General features: G+C 38.6%; 2 protein-coding genes across 2 annotated transcripts in view; one reads left to right on the top strand and one right to left on the bottom strand.

The window, feature by feature from the left end:
- The window catches only part of LOC104808364 (protein TOPLESS), a 6681-nt gene extending 1709 nt beyond the window's left edge, over positions 1–4972 (bottom strand). The window contains exons 1-21 of the mRNA XM_010534039.1: positions 4860–4972; positions 4548–4602; positions 4284–4427; positions 3938–4117; positions 3721–3834; positions 3463–3621; positions 3187–3364; positions 2967–3090; positions 2685–2797; positions 2424–2595; positions 2211–2320; positions 2065–2134; positions 1897–1970; positions 1720–1815; positions 1524–1619; positions 1267–1394; positions 933–1167; positions 694–834; positions 536–616; positions 293–439; positions 83–193 (exon numbers count right to left, since the gene is read on the bottom strand). Coding sequence (XP_010532341.1) covers positions 83–193; positions 293–439; positions 536–616; positions 694–834; positions 933–1167; positions 1267–1394; positions 1524–1619; positions 1720–1815; positions 1897–1970; positions 2065–2134; positions 2211–2320; positions 2424–2595; positions 2685–2797; positions 2967–3090; positions 3187–3364; positions 3463–3621; positions 3721–3834; positions 3938–4117; positions 4284–4363 — 2409 coding nt within the window. The 5' untranslated portion in view covers positions 4364–4427; positions 4548–4602; positions 4860–4972. The remainder of the gene's footprint in view (positions 1–82; positions 194–292; positions 440–535; positions 617–693; positions 835–932; positions 1168–1266; positions 1395–1523; positions 1620–1719; positions 1816–1896; positions 1971–2064; positions 2135–2210; positions 2321–2423; positions 2596–2684; positions 2798–2966; positions 3091–3186; positions 3365–3462; positions 3622–3720; positions 3835–3937; positions 4118–4283; positions 4428–4547; positions 4603–4859) is intronic.
- Positions 4973–7017: 2045 nt separating this feature from the next.
- Positions 7018–8579, top strand: LOC104808363. Its single transcript, XM_010534038.1, has 2 exons — positions 7018–8200; positions 8545–8579. The coding sequence occupies exons 1-2, from the start codon at positions 7018–7020 to the stop codon at positions 8577–8579; spliced, it is 1218 nt and encodes a 405-aa protein (XP_010532340.1).
- Positions 8580–14823: the final 6244 nt, after the last annotated feature.

Here is a 14823-nt window from a genome sequence, read left to right as displayed (position 1 = left end):
CGACGAATACCATTATATCCACCCGTTATAAAGACAGATCGCAGAGAAGGATCTCGGGAATGTAAAGAGATTTTATCTATACCTTTCCAGTTGAGTTGCGGTCATTTCGCTGCCACTTCCATAGCAGATGGATAGCATTCGAAGCCAACGCCAAGATAGCATTACCCGAATTCGTGAAAATCAATCTTGAAATCTGTAAAAATCGAATCCGTAAAAGCTCGGCATAGGTGTAACATGTGTGTGCGTGCACATGTATATATACATATACATATCATGCTCTCGAGCCGAATACCTTGGTGACTCTGAGATTCTCGGGGAGCCTCAACGACCGGCACTGAGAGGGTTCATTTATCTCGGTGAGCTTCCATATCTTAGACTTATCGTTCGATTCTTCAGTAATCACCGGCTTCACATCCACCATATTTCGGGATTCTCCGTTCTGTAGATAAAGACAATAGAAGAAGCTTGATCGAAAACCAGAAAAAGCTGCGGGAATTAACGAGAAAGCACTCGACAAAAGGTAGATTTTTCGCACCATTCCGGGGATCGAAACAACAGAAGCGGATCTATCCGCAAGGCCAGCACTAGCACTGGCAGCAATGGAGCTAATGGCAGGCTGCACAAAATCGTGGTATCAGATAAGCTTTTGATCGGTAAACACGAAGAAGATCCGCTAAGCTGAAACTTCAGTACCTTGGAGGATTCCGCTGATATGTTTTCGAATGTGTGCAATAGCCTTAAACCATCAGAATTCGACAAAATCTTGATCACGTTCTCGTTAGCAGAGACGGCCAAGAGAGAGCCTTCCTTGTTAAAACGTATTCGTGGGCTTGCCTAGATAACAGAGGACAGATTTTAGCATGTACCATTTTAGCAAAAAGCTCCGAGAAATATCTCGACAATGTCGAGGATTTAGATCTCGTTTTACGTACCTGAAGACCTCCATCAGCATCAATGGCGGTCAAAAGTTGTATATTATCCATATCCCAGAACTTAACGGAGAAGTCATCACCCGCAGCCAGGTACCGATTCTTGGTCGTATCGAACTGCACAACACCGAGAGAACGCTTGTGGAATCCTTGATACGTTCTTTTAACGGCTCCTTCGCTCTCGTTCCACTCTACTATGTACGATTCCCCGTCTTTACTCGTTCCACACGAAAAGAGCCTGCAATGATTTCAATCGTAAAAGCTCGAGACTTTAGTTCATTCATATAATCACCTCTTGATATGGAAAAAAACGGGGCAAGAAGGGTGCTTGCTAAACCTCGTTCCATCGGCACTATACGCCATTGTCGTGCACCAACGACCTGGAGCATCGTAGTCAACCCGAGAACCCATATTATCGTATAACCACGCTTTTATCTTTCCATCGAGCGCTGTTGAAAAGATGAACTAGAAGCACGGGAATCAAAAGACGAGTCAATAACTGAAACGAATTCAAGAATCTTCTGCCGGGTCGCAATGCTTCAGAAATGGATGGTGACAGATTCAAAGCTGAACTGAAAGAATACGAACTCGTACCTGAATGTTTTCCTTGTAGTGAGGACAGATAGAGTATACGGGAGCCTCGTGGCCTTCGAAAGTATGTCGCTTAACACCCGTGGCAGCATCCCAGACCTATATAATCGACAAGTATTGGCCCCCATTAGTCTATTCGCTTCAGAACCGAAACCGGAAAAATGTAGTACAGAAAATACAAACCAAGAAAAGCTATAACCTTGATGGTCTTGTCATCTCCACAGGTTATTACACAGAGTTGCTTGTTCGGAGTAGAGAATGCGATATCGTTTACACCACCGACATGTGCATCGATCTGAGATTCAAAAACCGTTTCTATGACAATATGATCCAGAAGCAAACGAATGTAAGAAAAGGCTTGTGAACATTGTAACACCTCGAGGTGTTGTCTCATGTCTTCACCCCCATGATAAGAGTATAGTTGTACGATGTGCCTCGAGTAAGCGACTCCTGCAGTTGAGAATGAGGGCCTTTGATATATACGGAAACCGGAGAAAGGTTGCTATCTCAGATAACCGAAAGTTTAAATGTCTAATAATCTCACCGAACAAGGAACCATCAGGGTTCCATATCACACGGTTGACAGAAACTACAGGATCTTTCACCAAAGCAGCCTGAAGATCAAAACTTTTCGGGTCACTGAAAATTCATATATGGATTATCAACATTCTGTTATCTTGCCACGGGTACCTGCAGGGGCATTGAGCATTTATTCAAGTCCCAAACTTTGAATGTTTTCTGCACTAGACGTTCACGAGAACCGACTTCCCAGAGTCCGATATCCCCTACATTTGTACCAACTGAAAGAAAAGACACAAAAGAAGCAGTTTTTTTTTCCTGAGTTAGAAAACCGATGATTACTCGAAAATGTGTATACATGTCAAGAAAGAGATATCTATATACCTAGTAGCAGAGTCTGCTTAACCGGATGGAAATCCATGCTCATAGGAGACGAGCCCTGGCTCAAAGACCGAGCAACTGTCTTGGGCAAGTCATCGGGTGCTTTGAAAGCCTGAGTATGACCATGGGCTTGTCCCGGGAACGTCATAGGTAACATGTTAACTCCTAAGTTCACCTACACATGAGGAAAACAAAAGAATCGGGGTAATGCTAATGCGTCATAATCGTTACAAAGAAAGCAACTCTTGATCAGGATTGAATTACTTCATCGGAGATTCCCATCATAGGTCTTGTTCTTTTGGAGACATGGTCAGAATCCCCTGAAGGGTAATCTACAGAAGAATTAGTTGGTGGAGTCCTCGGGTGTTTCAGGGCAGCTACATCAAACAAGAAAGACATTACAAGGTAAGCAAACAGCGAAAGACCACCAAGAGCATAACTTTAAGGTCGGGGAGATTGAAAGAGGAGGATATGCAAGAAGATATACACTTGCAGACACGGAGAAAATGTATGTATGTATGCACAGACATTTCTATAAACAAACACCTGGGATAGATGGAGCTCCAAGAGCTATGGCTCCTCCAGACACAGCTGGATGAGGAACAGTGGAAGGACTAGACATCCAACCAGCAAGAGGTGTTGGAACCGGTGAAGGTGTGGGCTGAAATGGCTGAAGTATAAGAGACTCGTCAAACATGTTTCGTGAAGGCTTTATCGAAAAAACGAACGTGGCCAATGAAATGGAAACCCTTGTAAATTAACCTACCCCATGTGCACCCAAAGGAGGAAATCCCCCTGCTTTTGGTAATGACCCGAGAAGCGGATTGTTTACAGGGGAAGGTGCCCTTGCACCATTAGGTGGGCCACATGAATGATCCACGAAAAGAGTTTTGATATCTGGGTTAGGCCTCGGGTTTTTACAAAGTTGGTGTTGCCAGTTTAAGCTGTAAGTTACATTAAAAGAAAAAATCGCCGATCAAACAGCTGAAAAAAGATGCAAACTTGAAGTGAACAAGAACAGTGACAAGAGACAATCAATCACCTCTGGTTGATCAGAGTCCTCAGCCTCGAGTTTCTAAGGGTAGGAAACTGCAATTTATCGCGGAATAATGGATTTGCTTCAATTAGCTTCTTGAGTTCCACCAACATGATAGCTCTTGCCGACTTCGTGTCCCCGTACTTGGATAACTGTTCATTCTCCCTACAATTTTCAACAACTTAAAACACTTATAAATATCCCCATCTTCTCTTTTGCACTACAGCTAAAGCCCGGAAATGGTGTAAACCCGAAATTTCTCACCGGAAGTTCTCTAATGTCAAGAGCTGAGTGATTTCCTTGAAAAGCTCTTCGTTGAAGGTGGAAAACACTTTCAAATCCTTCACCAGAATATCCACAGCTTTTGGACGATCATGCCTACGAGAAACATGCCAGTTTTCAGATCAAAACACAGGTTTTCATTTGTTATTTTACTCGCATTGTAGCTAATAAATTGAAAAAAAAAAAGTCCGTGACTTACTTATCCAATGCCTCAAGATACTTCTGTTTCCTGATCTCGAAGAATATTTTCATGGAATATCGGTTATCGTCCACTTTCGTGAACCCTGAGAGATATCTCTCCACCTCATCCCAGTTACCATTGTGCACCTCATCCTCAAAATACTTCATATTGAAGAAAAATCCAGATTCTTGTTCAAGCCTATTTCCAGCAATGAAGCAATGCATTACGAAATTCTCCACTTAACACTATGATTGAAGTTACAAATAAACCAAGAACTCCCAGGTTCGTTGGAACTTGAAATCTCAGTCTGAGCTATCAGATCGGAAGTGGGTGAAATGCAGAAATAGGACATGACACAACTTACTTATGAACAGTCTCTTTGAACTTCTCTTCATCAAGAAACTGTAAGATCAAGAACACGAGCTCTCTACTGAGGGAAGACATGTTTCCTTCAATCCGAGACTTTTCAACTCAGATGCTGAAGACCCACCAAAAACTATCACCAGATCTACAAAAATCAATGGCCACCATAAACACGAACGGCGGAAAATCAGCTAAAATGGGTTTCGAAGTTTCGGATAAATAAAAAAGTTAAAAGAAAAAAGAAAAGGGAATTCGAAATTAGCACCTGCAACTAGATCTTTAAACTATCTTCAAAACATTCTCCAGATATCTCCTCATTTCTGCAGATAATTAGTGTTAAAAGGGAAGAAACAATCACAAAGTTTAGGTCTTTCTAGTATTGGCGATTGAATTAAATAGCTAAAAAGAGTATCTTTTTTACTACATGAAAAAAAGAATAAGAAATAATTATTGAGAAGGGGGAAAAAGCAAAACCCAGAAAAGCTAGGGCAACGCAAATCTGAAATAAATTAAACATAAATTCAAACAGCTAGATTCCATTAACAGAGGCAGAGACAGAAGCGTGAAGCTTACTTACCATGGAGAAGAGATCGATCTTCAGACAGAAGACCAAGTTTCTCTCTCTAGAGATGAAAGAGGTGAAGCGATTGATGATGGATTCTTTTTCTCTCTACAAAAAAAAAAAAAAGAGGAAATGAAAAAAGAACCTCTCTTTCCTCTCTCTCTATCTAGAGAATGGAGTTTCTCTCTCTTCATAATATTTATACGGACATTAAAACTTGCAGAAATGGTGATTTTAATAAGAGAAGGTGACCGATAATATATGTGATAAGTAGTTTACGTATTATTTGATAAGCACATGTGGTTCTAATATGAAGAGACGATAAGTTAGTTAGGTTATCATTAAGAACAGTGTATACGACTTAGCCGACTACATTTCTCGACGTTATCGGCTGGGAATCTCTAGTTGCCAGCTGTACTCCATGGAGCTATAATCCTCTACATCATAGAAGTTTTGCACTGAGAATGTATTACCGTAGATCTGCTGCTTTGACTCCGAAGAATGCAATCCAACGGTTAGTGTTGAATTAGGTGAGTGAAGTAGCTATGTCAGCGTGTCGCAGAGTCGTCGCAGATCCCTCACGACACGACAAAGCTTTTCCCTGCGAAATGTATCTGAGGTATTTACCCTCGAATTTAAGGGAATATTACGGTATCTGCCATTGAGCTATATTCATCTCGACTCTCGAGATGCGGTACGCATTTAACGTCACGTGATGGAGAGATGATAAATTGGGATTATGATATTGAGGTGTTGATCTCACGATTTACGTCGGAAACTCGTCATGTAGTTATCGTCATTGTCACGCGAAACGATACAGTATAATTCGCTTTGGCTGATTTAGGAAAAAGATAAATCTTTAATTGACAATATTACCTATTATTTCTCCTACAGTCCTACTTCTTCCGATATTCTAAAAAGTTTACCTCTATAAAATCTCGTACTAATTATTATCGGCAAGATGATGATAGCATATTATTTTATACTTTTTATTATTTTTTGAAAATCTGTATTAATACATAAATTTATAACAAAATTCTATATAAAATATCTATTTAAAATTTTAGAATAATACACAAACATTTATGTTATTCTATATTAAATCCTAAATTATATAATGACTCTAAAAACTAACACAAATTTTTGTATGTTTAAACACTCTTATTATATAGATATTTGATCGAGTACTCACTCACGAACAGTTCGGATTTTTCTCAAACTTGTAGAGTTTTGGAGATGCTATATATGTTGGATATTTTAGAATAAATGATTGGCCGAAAAAATCTCTAGTTTGATTTATATTTATATATATTACATATATGGTAAAGAAGTTATATATTCGTAAATGTTTATATTATGAATTGGTAAAGTACATATATTTATATGTTTGGTGAAATATATACTTATATTTAGCAGTAAAATTTAGGTGTGAAGATTCGACACGGACTGCGTTAAATACAATATGAACTATGCCAAATTGTCTGAGAGAAAGCTGTATTCAAACTGTGTCGAATGTAATACGGGCAGTGTTAAATGCAATACATATCATGTCAATTCTCTGAAAGAATTTTATTTTTGTTCAAACTTTGACACGGGTCGTATCAGAGACAAAACGAATCGTATTAAATATGTAAAACATGAACAAATGCGATTTTTCGCATAAAAATTGATAAATTGATGCAACTTTTGATGACGTTTCTTGCGAGTAGAAATGTAATTCATTCTTTGAAAAAACATATAAAGTTATTAAGGGGAACATCAAAATTATTGTGCTGGTACTACAGAAAGCATTGTACAGGAGGTTCATGCCCATATTCTACAGTTTCGTTAGTACAGCTTTATAGGATAGTGATTGGTCCTTTGTTTGTTATGTAGCCTTTATTCTTTATTTGTGTATAAATTGAGATGTACAGCTCATTTTCTAAGTAAGTGAGGGGAAATACAAAGTTCAGGAATCTCTCTCTCATCTCTGTTCTTCATCTTCTTCTTCAACTGTTCATTGCTCCATTGCAGACCTGTGTTTCCAAAGCTTCCTCTGATACACTTCGAAATGGTATCAGAGCCTCACACGATCCAGATCTATTTTTCTTTCGCTTTCTAAACCTGTTTCTTCTTCTTTTTCAACCTTCTCCAACCTAACCCTATTTCTTCTTCGATTTACCTTCTTTCAACCATGGCCGACGATTCCCCATCTGAAATTTCTTCCACTTCCGTTACCCAAACCGAAAACCCAAACACAAACCCAGATCCCTATTCCAACCCCTTATTTCTTCATGCTGCCGATACATCAAGCATCACCCTCGTCGCTGAAAAACTCACCGGTGAGATGAACTACACCCTTTGGTCTCGTTCCATCACCAAATCTCTCCTCGCCAAGAACAAACTCGGTTTTGTTTTGGGCACCATACCCAAACCTGAAACCACCCACAGAGACTTTGGAGCATGGTCTAGATGCAATGCCATTATCTGTACATGGTTGAGCAACTCTGTCTCTCCTGAGATTGGAAGCCTAATCATGTACCTAGATGAAGCAGACATTATCTGGCAGACCCTGGAGACCAGGTACAAGCAGACCAATGTTTCGAAGATTTTTCATGTCGAACAGAAACTCGAAACTCTACAACAAGGTTCCATGGAGCTCAACACTTTCTTCACAAAGCTCAACGCTCTGTGGGAGGAGTTAAAGAGCTATGAGCCTTACCCAGTTTGCACTTGCAGAGGATGTACCTGTCAAGCGAACAAGAAGCTTCTTGAGCTTCTAGACAGACGCAATGTGGTCAAGTTCTTAATGAAACTGAACGAGTCCTACCAACCTGCTCGGCGCCAGATCTTAATGGTCGATCCCCTTCCTAGCTTGTCGAAGGTGTACAACATGATCGCTCAGGAGGAACACCAGCGCCATGCCTCTTCTCCTTCTCCGAACTCGGTCGTTTTTCAGACCACCGTTGTCTCTAGTGCCAGACCTCGTTCGCCATTCTCGTCGACCAACAAGTCCAGGCCAGTTTGTGCTCATTGCGGGATGCAGGGTCATACCATTCAGAGGTGTTACAAGATACATGGCTACCCACCTTCTTCTCGTTCCTCAGCTTCGGACACCACTATGGTTTCCAACTACAAGCCACCTCTCCTTCCGAAGCCTCGTTTTGGCGTTGGTTCCAAGTTTCAGTCCTCTGTGAATATGATCACCTCTGACAAGGAAAAACAAAGTACTGATGTTTCTTCCCCTGCATCCACCACAACCACTCTAGCACAAGCTCAAGCTCTGTTCGAGAAATTTCAGTCTCAGCTCAAGACCCTTGGTAGCTCTTCTACTAACTCAGACTTGGTCACCAAACCATCTTCTCAGCCATCACCAGGTATTCTCTCTGTCTTACCCGACCATTTCTTTCTTTCCACCATTAACTCTTTTTTTAGTAATTCTCCTTTTACTTGGATCCTGGATACTGGAGCTACAAGTCATGTTTGCTGTCATTTTTCTATGTTCTCGGATATTCAACTCATTCCTACCATGACCGTTACCTTACCGAATGGTGCTGTCTTGACTGTCTCTCAATCCGGCACTGTTAGGCTCTCAGACACTCTCATTTTACACTCTGTTTTATACATCCCTTCCTTTTATTTTAATCTGCTGAGTGTTAGTGCATTAACCAGGGATAATCCTTATACGATCACTTTTTCTCGTTCCTCTTATATCATTCAGGACCCTACGCGGGACTTGATGATTGGGAATGGTGATCAACAACACAATCTATACCTCTATCAAGTGCAGCAGCCTCTTTCTTCTGCGCACTGTTTATCCAAGTCCCTGTGTACAGCACTATCAGTAGTTCCAGTCAATATATGGCATAGCCATTTTGGTCATCCCTCAAGATACAAAATCCAAGAGTCTGGTTCTTCTCCTTTGCATCTTCAGTTTCTACCCACACGCGATGCCAATGCTGACTGTTCTGTATGTCCCTTGGCAAAGCAACATCGACAGGCCACATGTCGGCTAACCCTTTTGATTTGATACACTTAGATACCTGGGGTCCTTTTCATTTACCCAGTATAGAGGGATACAAATACTTTCTCACTTTGGTTGATGATTTTACCAGACTCACTTGGATTTATATGATGCGTTGCAAAAGTGATGTAAACACTCTTTTCCCAGCTTTCTTATCTTATATTGAGAAGCATTTTGCTATGTCTGTTAAATCAATCAGATCTGATCATGCCCCAGAACTGAAATTCTCTGAACTCATCTCCAAAAAGGGCATCACTCATCAATTTTCGTGTCCCTATACACCATCCCAAAATTCCGTTGTTGAGCGGAAACACCAACATATATTAAATGTAGCACGGGCACTCATTTTCCAGTCCAACGTTCCATTATGTTACTGGGCAGATTGTATAAGGACTGCAGTTTACCTTATCAATCGAACCCCATCACCAATTCTTGACAACCAATCCCCCTTTGAACGACTAACCAAAACAGAACCTACCTATTCACACCTTCGAGTCTTCGGTTGTCTTTGTTATGTGTCCACCCTTACCAAAGATCGTCATAAATTCTCGGCTCGTGCTACGCCTTCGGTGTTTCTTGGATACCCTCCCGACATTAAAGGATACAAGGTTCTCAACCTTGAATCCAATGTCGTTTCAATTTCTCGGGATGTTATTTTTCATGAGACCATATTCCCATTCAAAGATAAACCTGTGTCGACTGCTTCTTTGGATTTCTTTACATCTCCTTCACAGCCATTTTACCTATATGACTCTTCTTTTGTCATTCCTTCTGATCCAAATCCTACCACCATCACTCAAATATGTCCACGAGTTGAATATCCTGAGAACATTAGAAAATCACAGCGACAGACTAAGCCTCCTGCTTATCTCAGTGACTACCATTGTTACCTTCTTCGACATAACACTACCCTCCCACATACATCAAAAACTCCATACCCGCTTTCTTCTTTCCTTTCCTACACCAAACTCTCTGAACCTTATCGTTTTTTTACCCTGTCTATTATGACCGAAACAGAACCCAAAACCTATCTTCAGGCCATCAAGTCTGATAAGTGGCGAGCTGCTATGGAAACTGAGTTAGCTGCTCTTTCTCGGGCTAATACTTGGACTGTTTGTGCATTGCCCTCTGATAAACATCCGGTTGGCTGCAAATGGGTATTTAAAACCAAGTATAATGCTGATGGAAGTGTTGACAAACACAAGGCAAGATTAGTAGCCAAAGGCTATACTCAAATTGAAGGCTTGGACTACTTAGACACTTTCAGTCCTGTAGCTAAGTTAACTACAGTTCGACTAATCTTGTCTCTTGCAGCTTCACAGAATTGGTTTTTGCAGCAGATGGATGTCTCCAATGCATTCATCAATGGTGATTTGTCAGAAGAAATTTATATGCTCTTACCTCCTGGTTACTCAACTTTGACTGGTGCTTCTTTGCCTGAGAATTCTGTTTGCAGACTTAATAGGTCATTATATGGTCTGAAACAAGCCAGCCGCCAATGGAACATAAAGCTGTCTGGAGTTTTGATTTCAGCAGGTTTTCAGCAATCTGTTGGAGACAATTCCTTGTTCATCAAACGCAATGGGCCTTCTATCATACTTATTCTGATTTATGTGGATGATATCTTGATCGCCGGTAATGATGAAGCACTGATTTCTGCAACTAAATTCACTCTGCACCAGAATTTTCAAGTCAAGGATTTGGGTCAACTCCGATACTTCCTTGGTATTGAGATCGCTCGTTGCTCTACTGGTATACATTTGAATCAACGCAAATACACTTTGGAGCTTCTAGAGGAATATGGTTTATTGGGAGCTAAACCTGTTGGTACTCCCATGGATACCAGAGAGAAGCTTGGTCTGCATTCTGGTGAGCCCTTACCTGATGGTTTGTTTTACAGGCAGTTAATCGGGAAGCTCATTTACTTATCTGTAACTCGACCTGACATCTGCTTCGCCGTTCAGAAGCTTAGTCAGTACATGTCCCAGCCTCGCACAACTCATTTGAAAGCTGCTTTTCGGGTGCTAAAGTATCTGAAACAGGCCCCTGCACAGGGTCTTTGGTATTCAACTTCGTCTTCGATTACACTCAGTGCCTATTCTGATGCTGACTGGGCTTCATGCCCCGACACTAGGCGATCAATCACAGGTTACTGCGTGTTCTTGGGTTCTTCTTTGAGCTCATGGAAGGCCAAGAAACAGCCCACTATCTCTCGAAGTAGCTCTGAATCCGAATACAGAGCATTGGCCCATACTTCTTGTGAATTGTTGTGGTTGACTTCGATCTTGGCAGAATTACAGATTCATTGCCCTAAGCCGTTCACTATATTTTGTGACAATCAATCTGCACTTCACTTGGCAAGCAATCTGGTTCACCATGAGCGTTCGAAACATATCGAACTTGACTGTCACTTCATCCGAAATCACATCAAGAACGGTTTGCTGAAGCTTTTACATGTCTCCTCTCATCAGCAAGTTGCAGATATCATGACAAAACCTCTGGCTTCTGATCGATATCAGTTCTTGCTCTCCAAGATGGGAATACATAATTTGTATTCTCCATCTTGAGGGGGCATATTAAGGGGAACATCAAAATTATTGTGCTGGTACTACAGAAAGCATTGTACAGGAGGTTCATGCCCATATTCTACAGTTTCATTAGTACAGCTTTATAGGATAGTGATTGGTCTTTTGTTTGTTATGTAGCCTTTATTCTTTATTTGTGTATAAATTGAGATGTACATCATTTTCTAAGTAAGTGAGGGGAAATACAAAGTTCAGGAATCTCTCTCTCATCTCTGTTCTTCATCTTCTTCTTCAATTGTTCATTGCTCCATTGCAGACCTGTGTTTCCAAAGCTTCCTCTGATACACTTCGAAAAAAGTATTTTTTTATCACGAATTCAAATCCAAATGTAAAGATCCGCTGAATTTTTGGATTATAAAAAATATATATTTATCTATATATATATATAATATACATACTTATAAAATACGTATTTTTATATATATTCATATGTTTATATATATATTCGGCGAACATGACACAATAAGGAGAAGAAAAAGTTACGGTAGCAAATCTTTACGAGGAAGAAAAAGGGGGAAACCCAGAAAATGCCACGAGTGAAGCCGAGCAAGAATGATGAAGAATCCTGAATTCAGCTCATCCGTTTTCTGAATCCAGAATTACAGTCAATGAGCCTCTGAGACGGCTCTCTAACGCTTGAGACCACAATTGACGACTTTTTCAAAAACCAGAAATGATCATCATATGAGAACAAGGGACCAAAAGAAAGCTGCGAAATTTGATGGGTTTCTTTTTTTTTTTTATGTGATTAAGAGAACTAACCGTAGATTTTCCTCCAATGGTGGTAAAAGGAAAGAACCCTAGGAAGAATGTTGTGAGAGAAAGGCATGGGGTGGGAGGAAGCTTTGAGCATCATCCCGACAAGTTCTCTGACGTTGCCGATGAAGAAGTGGTAAGGAGGACCACGGATCCCCTGTTTCGAGAAATGCTCTTCGATCTTTCTTGGTCTCCACCAGAGCAAGGCCACGCCTTTCACCATTACACAACCCACCATTACAGACAGAAACAGAACCTTGGGGCTCAGCCAATTCGTTTCATCCTCCATTGTTGGCAACCAGAAAACACAGAGAGAGAGAGAGAGAGAGAGAGAGAGGGTGAGGTGGTTGTTGCAACGCGAGGAAAATTACGGTGTCGAAATTTTTTTTTTTTTATTATTATTATTATTATTATTATTATTATTATTATTATTATTATAATTTGGGTTGTTACCGAGATAGAAGAGAAATATTTTAAAAAATGGATAAAAATTAAAGGGAAAAAAAGAGACGATGTAACAAAAAACAAGAGAAAAGAGAAACTTATAAAAGGGAAAAGAGTGGGAGGAAAGGGTTAGACCAAAAAAAAATTACAAATCACATGAGGTTTTTTAACACAGGTTAAAATTTTATTAATTTTATAAATAAATTATAATTTTTAATTTATAAAGATGGGACATGAAACTCTACCTAATTACATATGGTTCCGTCCATGGTCTGTGTGTATCACTCTTGTCTCATTAACATTATACATCGTCGTTTTCACTCTCGATTTAATCTATCAAACCAACACAAAAATCGATAAACGGTTTATTAAACCACTCGAATCCTAATCCGCTAACCGAAATAACGATTAGAAGATTAAATTTAACCGATCCAATTAGCCTCATTTACCATCTTAAACACTAGTACAGCAGGAATGATCAATTGTAGTTTTAAAGTGATTCAAACAATTAGTATTGTTAAATTTAAATTAAATGTTTAAATCCATAACGATAACAAGTATAAATTTAATTTTATTATAAAGATTACTGTACTTAAAAGCATGTGGATTTATAAGCAGCCTAGTGTATGATGTATATTCTCACTGTCAAGTGTCAATACACATTTTTGCATTAACTCCAATATTTAAAATATTTTATTTGTCCTAGTTTTAGTTTTAGTGAGCTAAAACTTTTAGATATATTTCATGTATATTTTAATTATTTAGGTTAGGTGGGTCAACATCTGACTATAAATCAAAGGCTTACTAAAAATATTAATAACGTTTTTAATTAGGATGTCACTGTCAGACAGCAACCTATTGATGCAATAGGATTCGCATTTTTTTCCACATTATATATATATATATAACTTTTTTTTCTTTTTCTTTTGTATCAGATGTGGATGTGGAGCTCTTTATTTTGAGTCACCGAGTGCATGTGCATGATGTAATTATTATTATTATTATTATTATTATTATTATATAATCTACCTTTTTGCTTTGTCTTCCACGAACAATTAATAAAATTTTAGTATTTCTTGCGATGAAGAACATATTCATGATCGTCTATATGATAACAATCTACCCATTAAGGTGATTCAATGGTATGGTAGATGATAAACTTATTTTAAAATTTTGGGTCTGATTTTAATAGTAAAGAGGAAATGACGCAATTAATTACGTGATTAAAGATAATTCTAAACTTAAAATATTAAGTGGATCACATGCAATTAATTAAGTGGATCAATTGTGTGGTAAAAGAATTTAATTTAAATATATCTGAAAAAATTAACGAATACGCATTAGATCTTCAACAAACCAATGATTATATTCACTTGTAAAGATCATGAATTATAAATCTTTTTCATTCGAGCTTAATTCAACCCACGAACATAACTCATATGAGTTTGTTTCTCTTTACAACGTGAATTCTGCCACCAAAACACACCCCAAATATTTCCATACTCCCCTGAATGATTCGCCACTATTAATACTTTCGGACTCCCCCTCAATTACAATTCACTTTCTCTCAAATGACACTCACCAGAATAAAAACTCTCTTGGAATAGAATAAACTCTCTCAAGTTCTCTCTTTTTGTGTGTGTTTTTTTTATACTCCAAACTCTTTCTTTTATATATGGTCAGATGTATTGCAGATCTGTTCTTTGAGATTTGGTTTTATCTTTTTGTAGATCTTTTTTATATATATCTCTTAACTCCAAAAAATTTGATTCAATTTCATCTTCCTGATTTGATTTTATCTCTTCGGGATTTGATTTTGTCTTTGCAATCTCCTAGAACTTTTAAGAATCAGTATCATTTAACCACAAAACAAGTTCTTTCCTACAAGTGTTTTAGTTAAACACAAATATTAGCCACGTAAACCCTAACAACATCATAATAATTTTTTGAGAAGGGAGGAAGACATCATTACGAGAATACAATTGTCAAACCATTCTCAATTACCACACTTTATATATATATATATATATATATATATATATATATTCTTTTATCTTCTATCAAATCAAATACAATTATTCAACACCTTTAAAAGACATTATTATGATTTAAAATATAACTAAGAAACTGTCAAAATTGTTTTTTTTTTAAATTTGCTCCATTTATATAGAGAGAGAGAGAGAGAGAGAGA

Source organism: Tarenaya hassleriana, unplaced genomic scaffold, assembly GCF_000463585.1.
Source record: "Tarenaya hassleriana unplaced genomic scaffold, ASM46358v1 Cleome14, whole genome shotgun sequence".
In the NCBI taxonomy this organism is placed as follows: domain Eukaryota; kingdom Viridiplantae; phylum Streptophyta; class Magnoliopsida; order Brassicales; family Cleomaceae; genus Tarenaya; species Tarenaya hassleriana.
Note: the sequence above shows the minus strand (reverse complement) of the source record. Positions and strands in the feature narration are given on the sequence as shown.